General features: G+C 36.3%; 1 protein-coding gene across 1 annotated transcript in view; it reads left to right on the top strand.

Moving 5' to 3' along the window:
- Window positions 1-335: 335 nt before the first annotated feature.
- SLC26A7 (solute carrier family 26 member 7) overlaps window positions 336-18,636 on the top strand; it is a 69,256-nt gene continuing 50,955 nt past the window's right edge. Inside the window, exons 1-2 of the mRNA XM_086609454.1 lie at window positions 336-528; window positions 15,847-15,957. Coding sequence (XP_086465580.1) covers window positions 336-528; window positions 15,847-15,957 — 304 coding nt within the window. The remainder of the gene's footprint in view (window positions 529-15,846; window positions 15,958-18,636) is intronic.

Consider the following 18,636-nt stretch of genomic DNA (forward strand, 5'->3'; position numbering starts at 1 on the left):
TTACAGGGAATATAAAGCAGGAGGTTACTGGAAAGAATCACAAACTAATGTGGGACTAGACCAAATTTTTGCAAAGAGCAGAAAATGTGATCTTTGCTGTAAAAGGTTCTTGCATTTCATGCAGCTGCTTATATGATTGAAGCGTTTAATAAGTGTTTTTATTGGGTATAGTTAGAGAGCAGCTGCAGAAATCTTAAGTGCTTCTGTTCTTTTTTTTTTTTTCTCTGTAGTTTTGCAGCTGCAAAATCTCAGAAGAAAACTGGAGACTGACACAGATTAGGGTGATTGTCAACTGTGTGCTCTTCTGAAAGAGGAACTGCTTTTGTGGGGTGGTAATGATGACAGGAGCAAAAAGGAAAAGAAATGCAGTCTGGAGGAAGGTCCAGGCTGTTCGCTTTGAAGATATCAAAGTCTGGTGTATGAGAAGGATACCCATCTTGAAATGGATGCCCATCTACAATTGGAAGGAAAATTTGATTCCCGATACTGTTTCTGGGACGATGCTAGCCATCCAACAGGTGACTCAAGGTACAGTTACCTCATTTCAGATTCATGTTTTGAAATCCGGTGGTGTTGAATTGGTCTGGTCTTCTTTTTCTTTTTTTTTCTTTTTCTTTCTTTCTTTTTTGATATTATAGTTAAGGTTTGGTTAAAACAAAGACATGTTATATATCTAATGTTGACTTAATCTAAATCAAAATATAAGGAAAAAATGTATAGTATTAACTCTTATGTCTATACAGTGGATGTGCAAATGTGGATAGAAATTCCTTATGTTACTGTAGCTGATTTCTGTGAGCTGGAACTTTACTATGTATCCCACCTCTTCGAGAATTTTTCAAAGACTTAAGATAGAATATAAGAGAGCAGTAACTCTATTCACACAGCATATGGTTATATACAATGTCTTATCGGTTAAATGACCACCTTTTCCCATACTTCCTATGGAAAACAAAATATATCTACATGGTAATTGCATTGTAACAGATGGTGTTCTGGAAGAAACATTGGCATTATACTATTACCTGTGGAAGCCCAGAGCACAACAGGATAATTAATGGCTTGTGAACTTGAGCTTCTGTGTTGATTTAATGCTGTATTACATTACCTACCACGTCCCTTTTCAAGCAGCAATACAAAGTAGGGGTGGAGCTAGACTCTATTCGGCAGCTTGGGAAAAAAAAAAAAAGGAAAAACTACCCCCCAAAAAGCCTGCACAAGGACCTTCAGAAACCTAAAGTCCCAGTCATCTGGGTTTGTAAAGCGGTTGCTACTGGGAAATAAATGCTTTTGTCGGTTTTTGATGTGTCTTTGATAGTGTCACCTTCTTTTGCAAATATTTTATATTTGTCTCAGGCAAATCACAGTTTCTTATCTGCCTCAGACGGACTTTAACTCTTTCCTTTATATAAAATGTAGATATGTTTTAACAATTTCCTATATTAGCTATGCTTAACTGTCATTCATGGTGTTAAAATATAAACACTCCTTTAATTGAATTATGCTGGAGCTGGAAACAACTGATTTGTGTAAGTATTTGTGCTTTTAAAGTAATTAGGAACATCTGCATTGGCATGATTTAACTTAAGAAACTTAATACCATAACACTGCAAAGTATCTAATTTCACTGGTATGTGTGTATACAACAATTGCAATTAAAATGCTGCTAACAGTATGTTGAAATTCATCAAAAATATTAAGTTAAAAAACAATTCGGCTCTGCTAGTAGTTTTAGCCAGGATTTTCTTGTTTGGGTCTTGTACCAAGAAGTAATTTAATATAACAGAAAAATTTAAGAAGATCCAGTGAAGACAGAAAACATTGGTTTTGTTTTTCTAGGTTACGTTTAAGTACTCCAGAAATAGTTTTATTATCATTTTATACTGTTTAAAACAAATACATTGAAACTCTTCCCTCCTGCTGTCCTGTTTTGCTTTCTCTCTCCTCACTGCTTCTCAAGATTTCAGAATGATTTTAGGAGATGGAAAAGGAGGAGAGTTAGATACCAAAGCGTTTCTTCCTGTTCATGATGCTTTAACTGGAACACAATATTTTTATTTAGACCTTGCTTGCATTAGCTGTTTTCCTAGTGTTGTAAGCCTCCTAGTTACCAGGACTATCCTTTAATTCTTCCACAGAGAGGGTTATGCAAGAAAATAAAAAGATCCATTTGTTATATAGCACGAAGGGAAAAGACCTCAAATTTTGAGAGGTTTTATTTTTGTGTCTGTTTCCTTCCACCCACAAATTAAACCATGAAATTTTGCAATGAAACGAAAGGCAGAAATTCTAACAATGGCAGGAAGAAATTAGTAACCTGTGATAACTGACATGCAGAGCACAGTGTCGTTTGGTGTTGCAGCAATATGTTTAAGTAAATTCAAGTATATAGAAATAAATACGGAAATATATGGAAAAACCTTCCGTTGTATTCATATGCAACAGTTTTCTGAGTGATGAAAGCTGAACACTCCAGGATAGAGAGGAGTCCAGTAGCCTGAGAATAATTCAGAAAGACCTTCCAACTGAGCTGTGTTTTTCGCAACTTCCTACTCTGAGATTTCTTACTTATGTGGCATTGGCCATGTTCAGACTATTCAGGTTGGCAACTGCTCTGATCTGGTGTAATGTGTCCATGTTCCAACTTCTAATCTAAATTTTAGATGATATAACTGACTTCTCTTTGTAAAGGAAGGAAGGAAAGAGGAAAGCCAATGTCCTTAGTATGTCATAGTGAATGCAACAAAGATAATGCTCGTAACTGCTCCTCACATAATTTTCAGAAATCATTTCTGGAGAATTCCTATACAATAGCATGTTTTGGTGTCTGCCTTATAAGTAAGAAACAAAAGAGCATAGAAATATCAGCAAACAATGTATGCAGATAATGTTTTCTCTGAAAAAATCTTTTATAAAGATATTAGATATTTCAGAATAGCTGTTCTTATGTCATCTTTCTTTTTGAATAAAGTTTTAAAGAGCTACTACCATTCATCTTCTGATTTTCAGAGCCAAAATTATTAGTTTCTAAATGTGACTTAAGTCTTCAAACTCCTGTAAGATACCTTCAAGTCAGCTACTTGAAAAATTTAAACTGAGCTCATATATCAGTTTAGGTTTAAATGTCTTCCATAATGACACACATAAACGAGAAACTATGTCCAGTGGTGTCAGAGTCTAGGAATGGTGTACGAGAAAGGCATGTTACCTGAGTATTTAATTGCCTTTACTTCTGTGTACAGTGTGGAAGAAACGGATCTTTAGAAGGTAAAGTGTTACCTTGCCTAACATTGAGCTAAGGTAAAATCATATGCCTGTGTGTCTAAGGTGTTATCCTACTCTCTCACAATGTTATCCAATAGACAATATAATTATTAGCAAAGAATCCATAAGAAATTAGATAATATTTTCTGAAGAGAGTGAATCTTCTGATGCTAATTTCAAATGCTTTTTAAACCCTTTTGAAACATGCCCAGGTCATATTTGAACATTCAGAGGAAATTAATTGATCAACAGCATTCAGTACAATGAATGAATTCAGTACTGGGGTGGGGAAGAGGAAACTGAGGACTATAGGGAGATGGCAAGGAAAGACGTGGGATTATCATGATGTGCTGCTTGGCATTTGTGATGAAAGAGTCGTTGTGAAACCAAGCAGTCATTCTCCAACTGCTTCTATAGTTTCATTATCTGCTAAAAGTGCCAAATTCATCTTAATTCATGAGTCCCAAATTTCACTGCTGAACACTTCCATCCTATTTACATATTGAGACAATTTGAGACCTTTAGCTAATTCCACAGAAGATGGAGAAAGAAGTGTCAAAGATAATTATGTTTCTACAAATTTTGGGAAAACTGCCAGTGGAAACAGACCCTATAAGCTCCAAAAAATGGTAATAAAAACTCATGCCTTGTCAGGCATTAGATAATCTGTGTAGAAAAAAAAATAAAAATATTCGCTTTCAAATACAGCAATTACTGGAAAGATTCAGTTGGAGTTTGCAGTGTCTCAGACTGCAAAGTCAGTCAGCCATGAGTCAAAACCAGTAAAAGAAACTTGGTTTCATTAGTTCCAGTTATCATTTAATATTAGTTCCAACTGTCATTTAATAATACAGAGCTCCACACCTTATTTTTCAGACACAGAATCTTTTTTCTCACTCTGATACCTAAGGTTGAAAATAACCCTTGAGTCTAAAATTAATTTTGTTATCCAGTCTTGAAGTTTGCTGTATGTTTTCACAGACAGTTAAGAAATTTGAGCTTTCGTATTTTGGTAATTGCTACCTAATTCGTCTATATTTCTCAAAAATCTGTTATTGATAGGCTAGAGCAAGATGTCTCTAAATTAACAAATCTTTAATTTGCTTCTTGAACATTTAATTGCTCTCTTTCCTCTCCCTTTAAAACTTGTTAATACCCCATCATCCTGGTTTCAGCTCGGATAGAGTTAATTTTCTTCTTAGTAACTGGTATAGTGCTGTGTTTTGGATTTAGTATGAGAATAATGTTGGTAACGCACTGATGTTTTAGTTGTTGGTAAGTAGTGCTTATGCTAAGTCAAGGACTTTTCAGCGTCCCATGCTCTGCTAGGTGCAGAAGAAGATGGGAGGGAACACAGCCAGGACAGCTGACCCCAACTGGCCAATGAGATGTTCCACACCATATGATGTAACGCTCAGTATATAAACTGGTTGGAGCTGGCTGAGGGCAGGGTTGGATTGCTGCTCCGGGACAGGCAGTGCATGGGTTGGTGGGTGGTGAACAATTGCACCGTGCATCACTCATTTTGTATATTCCATTATTATTACTTTCTTACTTTTCTGTCCTGTTAAACTGTCTTTATCTCAGCCTATGAATTTTACTTTTTTTCTGTTATCCTCCTCATCCCACTGTGGGGGGAAGGAGTGAGTGAGCTGCTGTGAGGTGCTTAGTTGTCAGCTGGGGTTAAACCATGACACACATCGACAGTCATCATATGAAGATTTTTCTTTTGTTTCATCCTGTGCTCCTAACCCAGACACACAAATTTAATTGGTAGGTTCATGTAGATGTCTCACAAGTGCCTAATCTGTTTTTTTTTTTTTTAATTTCCAAATTGAAATTGTGCTAGTAAAACAAAGTTTCTGCAGCTTAGGTATCTAGTTCTCAGCAAGACTCTCTTGCATTCCTTACCAGTCAATGGAGATTTAGTTGATAAGAACTTATGGTGTTCAATCGGCTTGTGGGAGGTGGTGAATGTCTACCATTACGTCACTTTTTTTTTCTTTTTTTTTTTTTCCCGTTCACTTATTAAACTGTCTTCATCTTGACCCATGAGTTTCCTCACTTTTGATTTTCTGATTCTCTCCCCCATCCCTGGAGGGCAAGTGAGTGAGCGCCTGGGTAGGTGCTTAACTGCTGGCCAGGATCAACACCGCACAGGCGTGATTCATCTGACTAAATCTAACTGCCTACTTTGTTAAGGTTGATTGATTATATTGGTAAGATTTCCACGAAGTGTAACAGAGGACTGGCTCAGGTGTAGACACCGATGATGTAGACATCAAAATTTAGGCAAGATGTGTCTCTGTCATTAAATCTGTGGCATTTTGGGTAATAAACTGTTCATGTTCAACATGGTTAAAGGCAGATCTCACTGTTTTTTTTTCCTGTAACTCATCCATTGACCTGTCACAACAACACAGAGCTCTTTTTGTGGCTTTTTCTTGGGACCTGAACACCACCTACTTGTACAAGAAGCATACTTTGATCAAGTTGTGTCTGAATTTTTCTCAGTTTCCTTGCATGCTAATATTAAGTTGCATCATGTTGCAGTCTTTCCATGCAGCTAAATCTCATAAAGCTGTCGTGTCTTTTTCTGTAGCCTTCTGAACATGTGCTATAGCCCCTACATATCTCTTCAGAATGCAGCTGCTTAGCTCATTTTCACAGTCTGTGGTAACTTTTTACTGCACCAAGCAAATTATTCATCTTTACTTTCAAGGCCTTTCATAGATGGTATTTCCTGGCATCATTTATTCATCACCAAGCTGTTGATCCATCTCTCATTAATCTATTTGCTAGCCTTCTTCACCCAATCTTGTCTTTTCAAACAAATAGCTTTGTGCCTTCTCTCAAGATTTAAATTATGTAATGTATATTGGTTGATACATCATCTGTTAGTATTTGCTTTTGGAATGTTATTTAGAATCTGTTTGATTCTGGGTTTTTTGTTTATTTGTTTGTTTGAGTGTTGTTTTTTTCTGGGCAGAACTACGCATACTGTCCATCTAGAAGCCATGTAAGTAATGCTGCAACCCATCAGTAAGCCTCTCTGACTGTCATGGACTGTAAAAATGTAAGTCTGAGTGTATCCGAAAAACTCTGTGCAAATACACGCTCTGTCGTGCCACTCAGTTCATCGCCAGAGAAATTATCCCCAAAGTTAGTCTGCTTGTATATATATATATTAGTGTACATAATTTATTTACATATTTCAGTTCTCTATATAGTTAGGGGACACAAATGTATCTGAAGTATTTTGGTTAGAAGATTATATAAGGTGAAAATCAAGTGCTCTGCATAACACCTGAAATTGACTTACTCTTTCTGGATGTAAGTTCTTAATGTAGGTACCTAACTTCAGGCAATGCCAACCTTTCCCCACAAGCTTCTTCCAAGATTTCATTTGAGGTTTTGACAATTATAGTCTTCTTCTGTGAGCCATTAATGATCAGAGAGAGTCCTGCTTAGACAAATACATGACTTAATTTCTTTTTGTCATTCACTGAGTGGTGACAATGCTTGCATCCTGGAGATTTCATTATAGCATCTTGGAGCTCTTTACATTGCCCAGTAATAGAAAAGTATATAAGCAGGGAAATTAGATACACAGAAGTGCTTTTGCTTGAAACACAGAAACAACTCATGCAATACTGTATTGACAATTTATGGTGCAAAGAACATAGGTTTCAATTGTTCACTACTAATATGAATGTTCAACATCACGACTGGGTTAGACTCTTCCAAAAAAACCAAAACCCACAAATGTTTTTTCAGCCTTAGGAAAAAAGAGGACAAAACAAAGACATGGTACTTTCTGCTTAAGTATTTGGTCTAAACTCAGTACAAAATTACGACTCAGTACAAAATTAGTACTTTGTCTCAGTTTTCCTGAAGAATGATGATTTTACCCACATGTGAAATGGTCAAGCGCATGGATATGTAACTATGATTAAACATAGGAAATGAAACACACTCAGATCAAGGGTAATGGCCGTATCACGATTCTGAAAGAATAAGTAAATGACATTGCAGATCCAGTAACAAGTACCTTTGATGACTATCAAATTTGGTATAATATTCGAAGATTGGATCATAGTTAGCACTGTGTTGTATCCAAGTTACAAGTCTGCATTGCAGTTGATGGACTGGACCAGATGAAAGCAATAGAGGTGTATTTCCCTCTAATGATAATAAAATAATATTTACATGGATAGCAATAAAAGATACTAGAGTGATTGATTCTGGACCCAATTCTGAAGCAAGGTTCTAGGACAGCTAGAGGGTTTTTCTTAAGATTTATATATGCATTCTAAAGACAAGTCTGCTGATGGTCTCAGTAAGGGGTAGTTTTAATGATCTGCTGAAAAATAATTAGCCTATTTGAAAAAAATGAGTTGTTAGGTGGGTTAGGAGCTGCAAAGAAGCTGATCACCACAGGTAGTGCTGACCGTTGATCCATTTTCTGAAACATAGTGTGCAATTTTGGTTGCCTCTGTTCATGGAAGATGATTTCAAACTTCAGTAGGAGAAGAAAAGGCTAGGAGAAGGATCATAAAACTAAAGATTGTATCTGGGAGAAGACTTAAATGGCTTGGACAGGTTAATTAAAACCTCATAAGGTTTTTCCTTATTAGGAAAGACATTTAAAGTAAAAGATAGTTGCATCACATGAACAGATGAGTATAAAATAGGATGCATATATGTAGACTCCAAACTGGAAGCAGTTCTAAAAATATTTCATTAAAATAATGGGACAAGAAGATGCATCTCCTTATCACATGATTCCATTCATAGATGTACTAAGCCATATGTTTGTCTGTTATAAGAGGGAACGGAACACAGGACACGAGGGGATTCCTTCGCAAGTTTATGTTTCCTTTCAATATCTGCTGCTGCTCAAAAAACCTGAGAAGCTTTGAACTGAGCTGTATCTATTAATAAGTTAAGACAAATGTTTGGAGTTTTTCAAACAAATACTGTCACTGTATTTCTGGATTCAATCTTTATCTTACTAATTTGCTGGTATTTGGCTGGATTCATGAACATTATGCTATTTGTTTTGAAATAAACATCTGTCCATGTGCTGTACTGTGTATACTCAAAATTTGCCTGTGGACAAGCATAACAGTATCAGATTTGGACTTTCAAATTTATCAGATTTGGGACTATGGCAGTGTTTGTAATTTTTAAAAAAATATATTTTTTGTAGTCAGGTAGCACATGGATATATTTCATATAGAATTTATATGTAGTGTTATACATTTGTTGCATTTCCTGTGACCTATCATGAACAAGAAATGCTTTGGCTCAAGCAAGTTTTGGTGGGCTGTTTTTCTGGGAGGTGGAGGGCCCTTGAGACATATTTCCTATAAAAGTGAAATATGTAGATGGCATCTGATGAAATCAGTATTGTTGTTCCTGCCAATTTCTTTTTTCATTCTGCAAGCCCAATAATAACTCACTGAGGATCGGTGTGCTTTGTATGTTTTAATTAAAGTTAATTTAATCTGGAGCTGGATTTATTGCTGAACAACTAATTCCTTAACATTGGCTGGAGACCTTGCCATTAAAATAATGAACTATACTGCCTTCATGCATTCCAGAGCTGGTGCCCAGTGTTTTGGAAGGTATGATGCCAAAAACTTTTATATATATATATTTTTTTTTTTAGCTTTTCATGGAGGAACTCCAGCTGTGTCTTCTCAAGAGTGATGGTTGCTGTTTTTTTTTTTCAGGCTCTGACCATAAATGTAGACGTAAATATACTCTGAGCAGACTAACTGGAGCTAATAATTTTATTAAGGGGTAGAGCTGTCTTGTAAATATACATCTGGCATACAAATAGCATGTGTAGATGAAATTGAATAAGCACATTTGGAAATAGAGCCAGAAAAATCTCCTAGAGAATGCATTGGAGAATCCATGTAGTTCATAAATGATTTGTGGAAGAGAGTCTCCAGCTGAACTCTGTTATAGTTCTCCCATACAAAGAACAGTGATGTAAGCTGATCATGAAATGTAACATGTTAGTACGTAACTGTAGGAAAATGTTTCACATTTATACATCTTTCCAGCAGAGGAGTGAGGCACTGATGCTGTTGCACACGCAATATTTCATTTCTAATGTCTATTAAATTCTTCCAAGTTACACATGTGCTAATACAGACCTGTGTGATAGACTACTAGAAATGTGAATTCAGCTTCTGAACAACCTCTGAAACGTTTGGCGTCTAATGTCCAGGTACACTTGTCTCAGAATGACCAGATAAGCTGTGCGGATGTCCGATCCCTGCGCCTGGGAGGTGCCTGAGCACCATGGACAGAGACTGACAAACCCAGGAAATGTTGATTCCTGAAAGGAAGAAGAAATAACTTCACCAATAATCTTCCAGGTCAGAGAGATCAGAAAAACTCTTAGTGCTGAGATCCTTGGCCATTAATTTGTCAAAATGGATACCCTTTTCATGGGTTTCAAAAAGTCTGGTTCATCTTAAGGCCTGTCACCAGTCATGACAGATCTGTGTGTTTCCACAGTGTTGATCCTTCTCAAAAGACTACCTCATAATTACCTGCTTACCAGAAACTTCTAACGGGTTTTGTTCTCTGTTTATTCTTACTGAGATGTAGAGGAATTTCCATATAATTCACTTTAAAAATGCCTCTTTAATTTTATTTTAGAGGTCGCCAGATTCTTCAGGTATTATGGCTGACCAGTGTATAACAGTTCATAGAATTCTCTGTATAATAGTTTATAAAATCTCTGTGGTGTTCAGATATTGTGTCAAATTCATCGTAAAGAGTCTAAACATCTAATCTCTGAATGTCTGTCAAGAGTCATAGTTTTTTTCCAGGAGCTCCACTAAAAGAAAAGAAAATGCTAGAATTATCTTTCTGTCTGTTTTGGGGTATATCCAAGCTTTTTTATGTGCAGAAAGGTCAAGCTAACTCGAATAGACAATTCATAAATGGGTCATGCAATTCACTTGTTTCTTCTACAGTAATACTTGCATACCCTTTCTTTGGAACATCAAGATAGAAGTTGTCAGTATCTGGAGATCTGCAAAGTGGCAGAATAGAACAGTGCTTTCTCAGATACACCTTTGATGTAGTTGTTAGGTGGTATAACAATTATATGGGAGAGCTGTGTTTCAGATACTGTGGAATACTGTGAATTCAGGTACTATGACTAAAACAGCTATGATGCTTAAATCTCAGCAGACTGAAGGAGACAGTTGCATGGGAAGGAACTGCACTGAAGCATCCTTCAAAAATAGTGAATGGTTGCTAAATCAACATTGTGTGGTCTCTGAAAGATTTATGGTACATTTCTCAGAATTTGACCTCACATCTTGCTTTTACATTCCTGATTTGTCTCAGGCTTCGAATGACAGAAGAACTAAGGAATGAATTTAAGCTCTTGGTACTTTGTCTTTAAGTAAGTCAGACAGAAGATACAATCCACACTTGCTGCTCCAGCAAAGAGTGCCGTTAGGAAACTGAGATCTTGCAAGCATGAGGTGTGTATATACACCATTGAGAGAACCGATACTGAGCTTTCTAGTTTTGGAAGCAAATGACATTTTTTCCGAAGGATCATTTTGAGTTAATAGCTCAATATAATAGATATGAAATGATAATAGATGAATATGAAATGCAATGAAATATATTATAAAAATACATTAATTTGAAATATATGAAATATATTACTTATACATATGAAATACAATATTAAAAATGTTTTCAGTGGTAGTTTTATTTTTCCTCAGTAAAAGTTACTGTCCTAGAGTTAGAAATTAAAGCCTGAGATATGAATCATTGAGTGTCTGATTTGTTGGTTCTCCAAGAAGGATTGATACGAGACTCATTAAATAGATGTTAATTCTACATTTTAGGGTATCTATAGGAAATACCTGTCTTGCTACATAATTCAGCTTTGTGAGCAAAGGGAGAAATTGTCTTTTTCTGACACTTCAGAGAGTGACCACAACTACAGATAGCATTTTGAGTGGAATAAGATGCATTAGTGCCATTTTGGGTTTCCTAAACTTGGGGTCTGACCATCTTAATATAGTCACATTTAAGAATAAAAGGTTACAATAGCAAAAAAGCTATTTGAATATATACACTACCAGAAAAATTTTTAAATTTATATCTTTTCACAGAAAATAGTAAATGGTACAAATTTTGAAGTGCCTTAAATGGATTATAGACTTACTACTTCTTCTGCTTCTTCATTTATATTTCGGGTATCAGATTTCTAAAAGACACGGTACAGCTTTCCTCAAAACATATGTATGTATCATGAGCGTATTTCCAGATGCAGAAAATTGTTAATTAGTTGATTGTACTCTGGTGATTCATAGCTCTTTCATGGAAAATATTTTTTTACTGCTGTAGTTTTGGCACTAGCCTAATTAGCAGAAACTATTGACTTAAAATGAGACCTTTCTCCTGTGGTAGGACATGGCCTTGTTTCTATTCATATCGAGCTTGTTATTTTGTAGTCACATGCATTTGACATTTACCAACAGCAGTGCAATGTCTCTTGCTTTTCGGCGTGGCGTGCCAGAGGATTGTTATGCATCTGGTGCTAGTCAGGGAGCAAGGTTTTCAATGAAAAGGTGTCGCACAATGTTATCTTATGATAAGGGGGCAGTTAAAACAACGAACCACAATATTAATGTACCGTATCCGAACTCACTGTTCATTTTTTGTTTACATTTCTTTCCATGGAATTTATATTCTTATTTAAAAATCTTAATGTCACTGCCATGGAGGATTTTCCATGTTACCAGTGAAGATTATGTGGGATCCTTATTTTATGATCTATTTCTTTTGAATATTATTACTGTTTGGAATGAAAAAATTAAAATAATAATTTCTGTCTTTTGACTAGTTCTTGAGCATATAGAATGCATTGTAGTGAAGTTTAATAAGAAAATTAGTGAAAGGAGCTGAAATATACTACTGATTATACCTTTAAAATTATTTGAACTTCCAGAGCATTATATGCCTAATCAGAAAGCCTGAATCTTTACTAATTCTGTTTTTCAATGCCTCTCTGCTCTTGCACACAATTAACATGCTTCAGTAATAGGAGCAAAAAGCTAACAAACAGATCCAGTACTAGAGTCAAAGGCTGGTAATTTTAGCTCTGTCCTGACTGCCATGACCACACCATGAACAAAACGAGACACTGCTTCTAGAAACTTAATACGAAAAGACTGTGAAAGGTCTACACGTGAAAGGGAAAAAACAAGGGCTGGATTTATGTTTAGATTATCTGCCTGTAAACAAGAGATATTTCTCAGCAGCAAAATTCCTGTTGGATGCTAGGGTTTTGCTGGACAGGGTAACCCCTTTTCCACAGTTTTACAGGACTCATGCCACATTTCTGTCAGCCAGTTCTTCTGACCATAAGGGTTCATTCAGGTTGTGCCTCTCTGTTGCCCTCAGCCCTATTTGGAGGGCTGAATTGAGATGTTGACACAGTTTCTGCGTGCGTGACCTAGGGCTGGGTTGAACTTCTTGTGCTTTACCCACAACATGTACAGTTTATGCTGGATCAAACACAGTCTGGCCATAATTATCGAATGTTTCAGATTCAGAAGGCCTTAGGAAACATAAACCCAAAGTAAACATGTGTAAAGAAGCGAGAACTGGCTTTTACAACCAGATGATGACAGAATATTCTGCGGTAGCTGCTTTTTTCCTTGTAAATGTTGAGAGGAAAGAACAATGTATAACGTTCTTAATCCTGGATCAACTGGAAGTATTTCATAGTAAAAGAGCTAGTGGTCTCTCTTGTGGAAATATTTTAGCTTAGCCTGAGGTGTATTACTGTACCCTTCAGTTTTGTTTTGTACAACTTCTAAGCTAACCTCCTCTTGAACTGAGTGATGAAGTTACTTTGGGTGAAAATCTATTAAAAGTGAACTGTGTAGATTTTAAAAGGAAAACTTCAAGGTCCGAAATCAAGACAATTGAAGCACAAACTTAAAAATGATATGCACATAATCTGTTTTCTGAAAAATGAACTTGATATTTCAAAACATATCTTTCAAAATTTTTAACTTTTCCTATCAAAGAGGGAGTTTTTATGCTTCACTTGTAATAACTGACGGAGTCCAAAAATTTGAAAAGAAAATACAAAGAAGAGAGCATGTAGGAACTCACTGAGGTGAGTTCTTTATGCATTGCATAGCTGTTCTGCAGTGTATGAATAGGAATTTTTCAAAATAGAGATGTTTTCAGATGAAAATGTTCTGTATTTGTAATTGTCTGGTTCAGTGCTAGAGAATTCCTTTCATTTAATGATTGAGTATTTAAACACAGGGAATTTTGCAGCTCATCTTAACCAGGATTTGCAGACCTCTTCCCAATAGTGCTTGTAAAGTACATACCTGGCTCAGCATACAGTACTGAATCTTTTGTATTTCCCTTAGGCTTGTCCACACAGAAAGGACACTTCATTTCAATTATGTTGTTATAGTTAAAATGTGGCTGAAGTTGTACTGATTTTGTTGGTTCCCTTAATTTTTGGAGAACAGAATAAATTAGTCTTGCATAATACTTTTTTTTCAAGACTGGAGTATCTCTGTGAGTGGCATTCCACTAGCAAATTAATTACAACATTTTTGTTTGGTTTTGGTTTTGTTTATAAAATGGTTATAATGGAAGAGCTTTTCAGTGTTGAACAAGTGTAAAAAATCTCCTTCTCCTTTTCCTTATTCTTTTTCCCCCATGCTCACTTTTGTCTGGATAAGGTCATGCAATCCTCTCCTATGCTGTTTTAATTCTCCTCAGGCACACCCTTCTGTGCTGCTCTTGGGTCAGAATCTTCTTTAACACCTATTGATCATGTGAACATGGACGTAGAACTATAATTTCAAAGATCTTTCTGGTTCCTGACAATGGTGTGCTAAGAGAAAAAAGCAGAAGTGATGATCACTAGATATGCTGATTAAAAGGCAAAAAGCAATCAAGTTCATTTCTGATTAAAAGAAGGCATCAGAGTTATTAACCATGTTTTAAAATATCCTCCCTGCTCTCCAAGTCATAACTGACAGTACTACTTTGTTGAGCACCGTGTGGATGAAGATGATCCATGTGAGATCCATCCTAGCAAAATTTTCACTGTGATGTTTTTTTAAGAACAGGTGAACTGCTTTGCAGTGAACGAGACGCTTCTGGCCTTTTGGCATTTTATTGCCTCCCTCCACCATGTGCTCCTTGGTGCAGACTCAAATGCAAATTCAAGAAGAGAAATCTTAAATCAAAACATTCCAAACTGAAAGAAGAAAGAAGAACTGAAAGCCTAAAAACAAAAATGTTCATTGGCACACTTTATATTATTAAAACCCCATACACCAACATTTCAGATACAAATACTTTCTGGAGCAGTCAGGAAAGTTTGATGAGAACAATTAATCCTACACATTTAATTGTCTTTGAAGATTTAAAATGTACACAGAAGGCAACTTCACTTCATAGATTTGAATCACCTCTGTCACAGACCATGCGTGATCATTCTCCCAATACACACACACACACTGGCTTAGACCAATCCTGTTTTTGCTGCTGCACAATAAGATATTCACCAAGATTTATAAAGCAACTTTGACAGGCAAATTTCTCCTGCTCTTAGTTTCTAGGAGTAAAAACTGTGAAACGGCAGTAGAGGCTGCTGGTCCAGAGCGCAGTCTGGGGAGTCCATTTCTGCTGACTTGCAAGAAGTCAGTGCAGACTTGCTTGCTATCTTAGGTATCTAAAATTGTACAGCAACAAAAGCTACTGCTTTGCAGGAATGTTTCTGTTTAAAAATGATTTCTTGGCGTATTCCGAGACTTTCTAAGAAAAATATGGATGCCGTCCTCAATAGCTAAGCAATGAAAGTAACTAGTAAGTCTGCAAAGCTAAATCCTAACCAATTCAGTTCATTCTCGGTCTCAACATGAAAGTCAAATACTTTTCGTTTCTAGACTGACAGCTTTACATGAGGAAAAAAAGTCTTAATATCTAAACGATTAAAAAACCCAGACACCTGAAGACAGTGAATTCTGGAAATTTTTTTTGTTTGTGAAATCAGAAGAAAGCAGACTAAAGGGGCTCTGTCCAAACCAAAATTGTAGGTTTTGAACTGTTTCTAAGAAATGACCATCTGAACACCTGGAGCCCTGGCAGTGTCAACTTGTGTTTGTGAGAGTGGGGATGAAACAGTGCTGCTTCTTCCTGTGAGGATAGTCTATTAAAAAAAAACGTTTGGAACCACTGACGGAGATAGCCTGGAAACATGGTAACTGGTGCCGTGGCTTATATCTGTGACCCATTTGTTTCTGCTGGTGATCAAGACTCAGAAGAAAGGGTGAGGAGTTTGATGACAGACAACAGATGAAAAACGATCTACAGTTCTTCCTGGTCCTCATTGTACAGTAGTAGGCTTATGCTTTGGGGTTTTGTAAATAAGGGCATTTTTTTTCCTGCTTTTAACAAAATTGTAGATGCTTCTCCATTAAAAAAAAAAAAAGCAGAACAGTTTTCTCTTCGTATCGTGAAGTAATTCTATTTAACTTTCCATAGGGCTGGCCTTTGCAGTTCTGTCTTCAGTCCATCCAGTTTTTGGTTTATATGGCTCTTTCTTCCCTGTCATTATATATGCCATATTTGGAATGGGACGTCATGTTGCAACAGGTAAGTGTCTATTTGCTGAAATAATTTTCAGAAAAATTGAATTGGAAACTGAACAGTATTTTTTTTTTGTAATAAGATCAATGGAAGGAAAATTGTCTAAGACTAAACATAGATAAGATGGCTTCGTGCTTCTTTTACGACTATTTTTGCCAGTTTAAGTGCTTTAAAAAGCTTTATTAAGAATATATTGAAGTTACTTCTTCAATTATAATTTAATATTGCTTTGACACTTCCTTTTTAAATGTAGTTTATGAAGAGCTTTTGTATTTTAACTCTACTTTAGAAATCTGCTTCAGGCTAAGATTTTAACAAAGGGCTCAGCCAACAAGATATATGTAAAAAGGAATGAAAAAGACTCAGCTGCTTCTAAAACCATAGAAAACATACATTACTTCTCACCTGTCTAAAACACAAACCCTGCATTTCTCAGAAAAAAAGCTTTCTGTGCTTATTACTTGTTAATGTATTAAAGCTAGAGATTCTCCCACTAAGTTCAGTACAACTCCTGTCCACTTGCAGAGTAATTAGGTAGGCAGCAAAAGGTGCTCTGTGGCTACCATGCTAGTAGTTATGAGCTACTTGTTTACCCTCAGCAGAGCCAACAGCAGCTGCAAGAGTTGAATGACTTAAATCTCCTAATAGGCTGATAAATGCTCTGTTTCTGACTCCAAAGAAACCAAATTGTAAATGGAAGTTGGAAAAAATACTCTTGAGACTGAACCATGAATGCTTTGGAGTGCAGAATCATAGAATCATAGATGCACAGAAAGTATTTGAGCCTTATGATGTCTGAGAAGGATTTGTGGATGCTGTTAGTGACCTGATGTTCTAATGAGTGATGGAATGTACTCAGCTCATGTGAAGAAGAGAAGCATTCATAAGAAAGTGAGAATTTAGATTTCGGAAAATAATTTTGACTCTTGCATAGGGTTAGATTAGTATACTTATTAAAACATGAACCTATGTTAAAAAACTTTTTCAAAATGAAAGAATTTAGCAGTGTATTGTCAGCAGTTTGTTGGTGTAAGATTATTAGGAAGACAAGAATCCATCATACGATCAAATGTAGGAAAGTAGATAAATCGGTCAAAACATATGCAGGAAGTTTAGAAGGCTAAAAGAAGAAATTTGAAGAATAGCATGGAGAGGATGATGGAACTTGGTAGCTAAAGGTTCTTTACATACATCAAAATCAAGATGCTGGGAAGGAAACTCACAGAACACCTTTCTAACAGAGGTGTAACAGGGACATTCTGTGACAAGGTCACAGGATTGTGAAGTTACCAGTGTGATTTCATTGTCAGAAGGGCTCTGGAAGGAATTCAGGGAACTGCACACCTGTCTATAACAAAAATAAGAACACTGAAAGATATGTGTAATCGGAGTCTAATAGGAGCCCTGTAAAGGAAAATCCCACCTCACTAACCTCCTAGAGTACCGTATGAGTTTCAGCAAGCACATGGAAAAAGGAAACACTTTGAATATAAGATATCAGAATGGCCAAACAGCTACCGATAAGGTTCCACACCAAAGGTTATTAAAGAAACTAAGTTGCCCTTGTGACAGAAGAAAAATCCTTTTATTAATTATTAGCAGGTTAAAGGATAAGAAGCAAAAGGTAGGACTTGGTGGTCATTTTTCAGGGTGGAGGTGTCCCTGGTAGATTCCTAGGGAATTCATGCTGGGACATTTACTCTATGAAGGCCAAGGTGAAAGTAGAACTGTGTTCACCAGGTCCTGCAACAGCAGAAATAAGGAGACATCAATGAAACTGGTGAGAGATCACTTTAAAAAACTTTTAAAGTATAGATTGAAGAAAATACTACAGCAGATGGTGAACTTTTGGAACCTGCTCCCAGAAGACATTATGGAGGCAGAAAATACAAGCAGGTTCAAAGCAAGCTTTGACAAACTCATGAATGCTTGTCCATAAACAAAATGTAAAAGGGTCAGATAAGGATGTACTTCCCTAACAAAACAGCTATGGATGCTGGGGGATTACGAGGGGAATGGCCTACAGAAAACAGCCAGGCTTTTGTGCTTTCCCTGGATAACACCTCCGATTGCCACTGCTGGAGGCAGAGTACTGTGCAAGATGGACCATTGGTCTGACATTGTAGGACATTTCTTATGCTCTTAGAGCTCTGAATGAATGTGTTTGTGCCTTTTAATATCGAGTTATCATCCTTATTTATCTGTGTGTCATTAAACTTTCTTTACCTCTCTCAGCAAGTTAATGTTTCTCTAGTAATCTGCCTCCATTTATTAGAGTGCAGATTGCTGAGTTTTGAAACATACACATCTGCTAACTATAACGGGCTAGGCACTCTCTATACAGCGTTAATTAATTGCCCTAGAAATTTTAATGGTGAACATTTGGGATTCTCAGACAAAAAATGTTCTGTCACATCCAAGGTGAGTTAAAAGCATTTCTGATAACTTGAAATATTTGTGACTTGTTGTGTTCGAACGTCTTTTGTTCACATGTCTAAATGAGTGTGCTCACAATAAATTTACTTTTAATTCACCTGTACAAATGGTATTTTATCGAAAGAAATGTGTGTTAAATAGAAAGATCGACAAGAATACACAAAATGGCACTTCTACTAATAATGGCCAAGTTTTGAAAAAGAGACTGTGTGTACAGACAGATATAGAATTATTGGTGACTAACAAGTG

Source organism: Tauraco erythrolophus, chromosome 3 (assembly GCF_009769465.1).
Source record: "Tauraco erythrolophus isolate bTauEry1 chromosome 3, bTauEry1.pri, whole genome shotgun sequence".
In the NCBI taxonomy this organism is placed as follows: Eukaryota; Metazoa; Chordata; class Aves; order Musophagiformes; family Musophagidae; genus Tauraco; species Tauraco erythrolophus.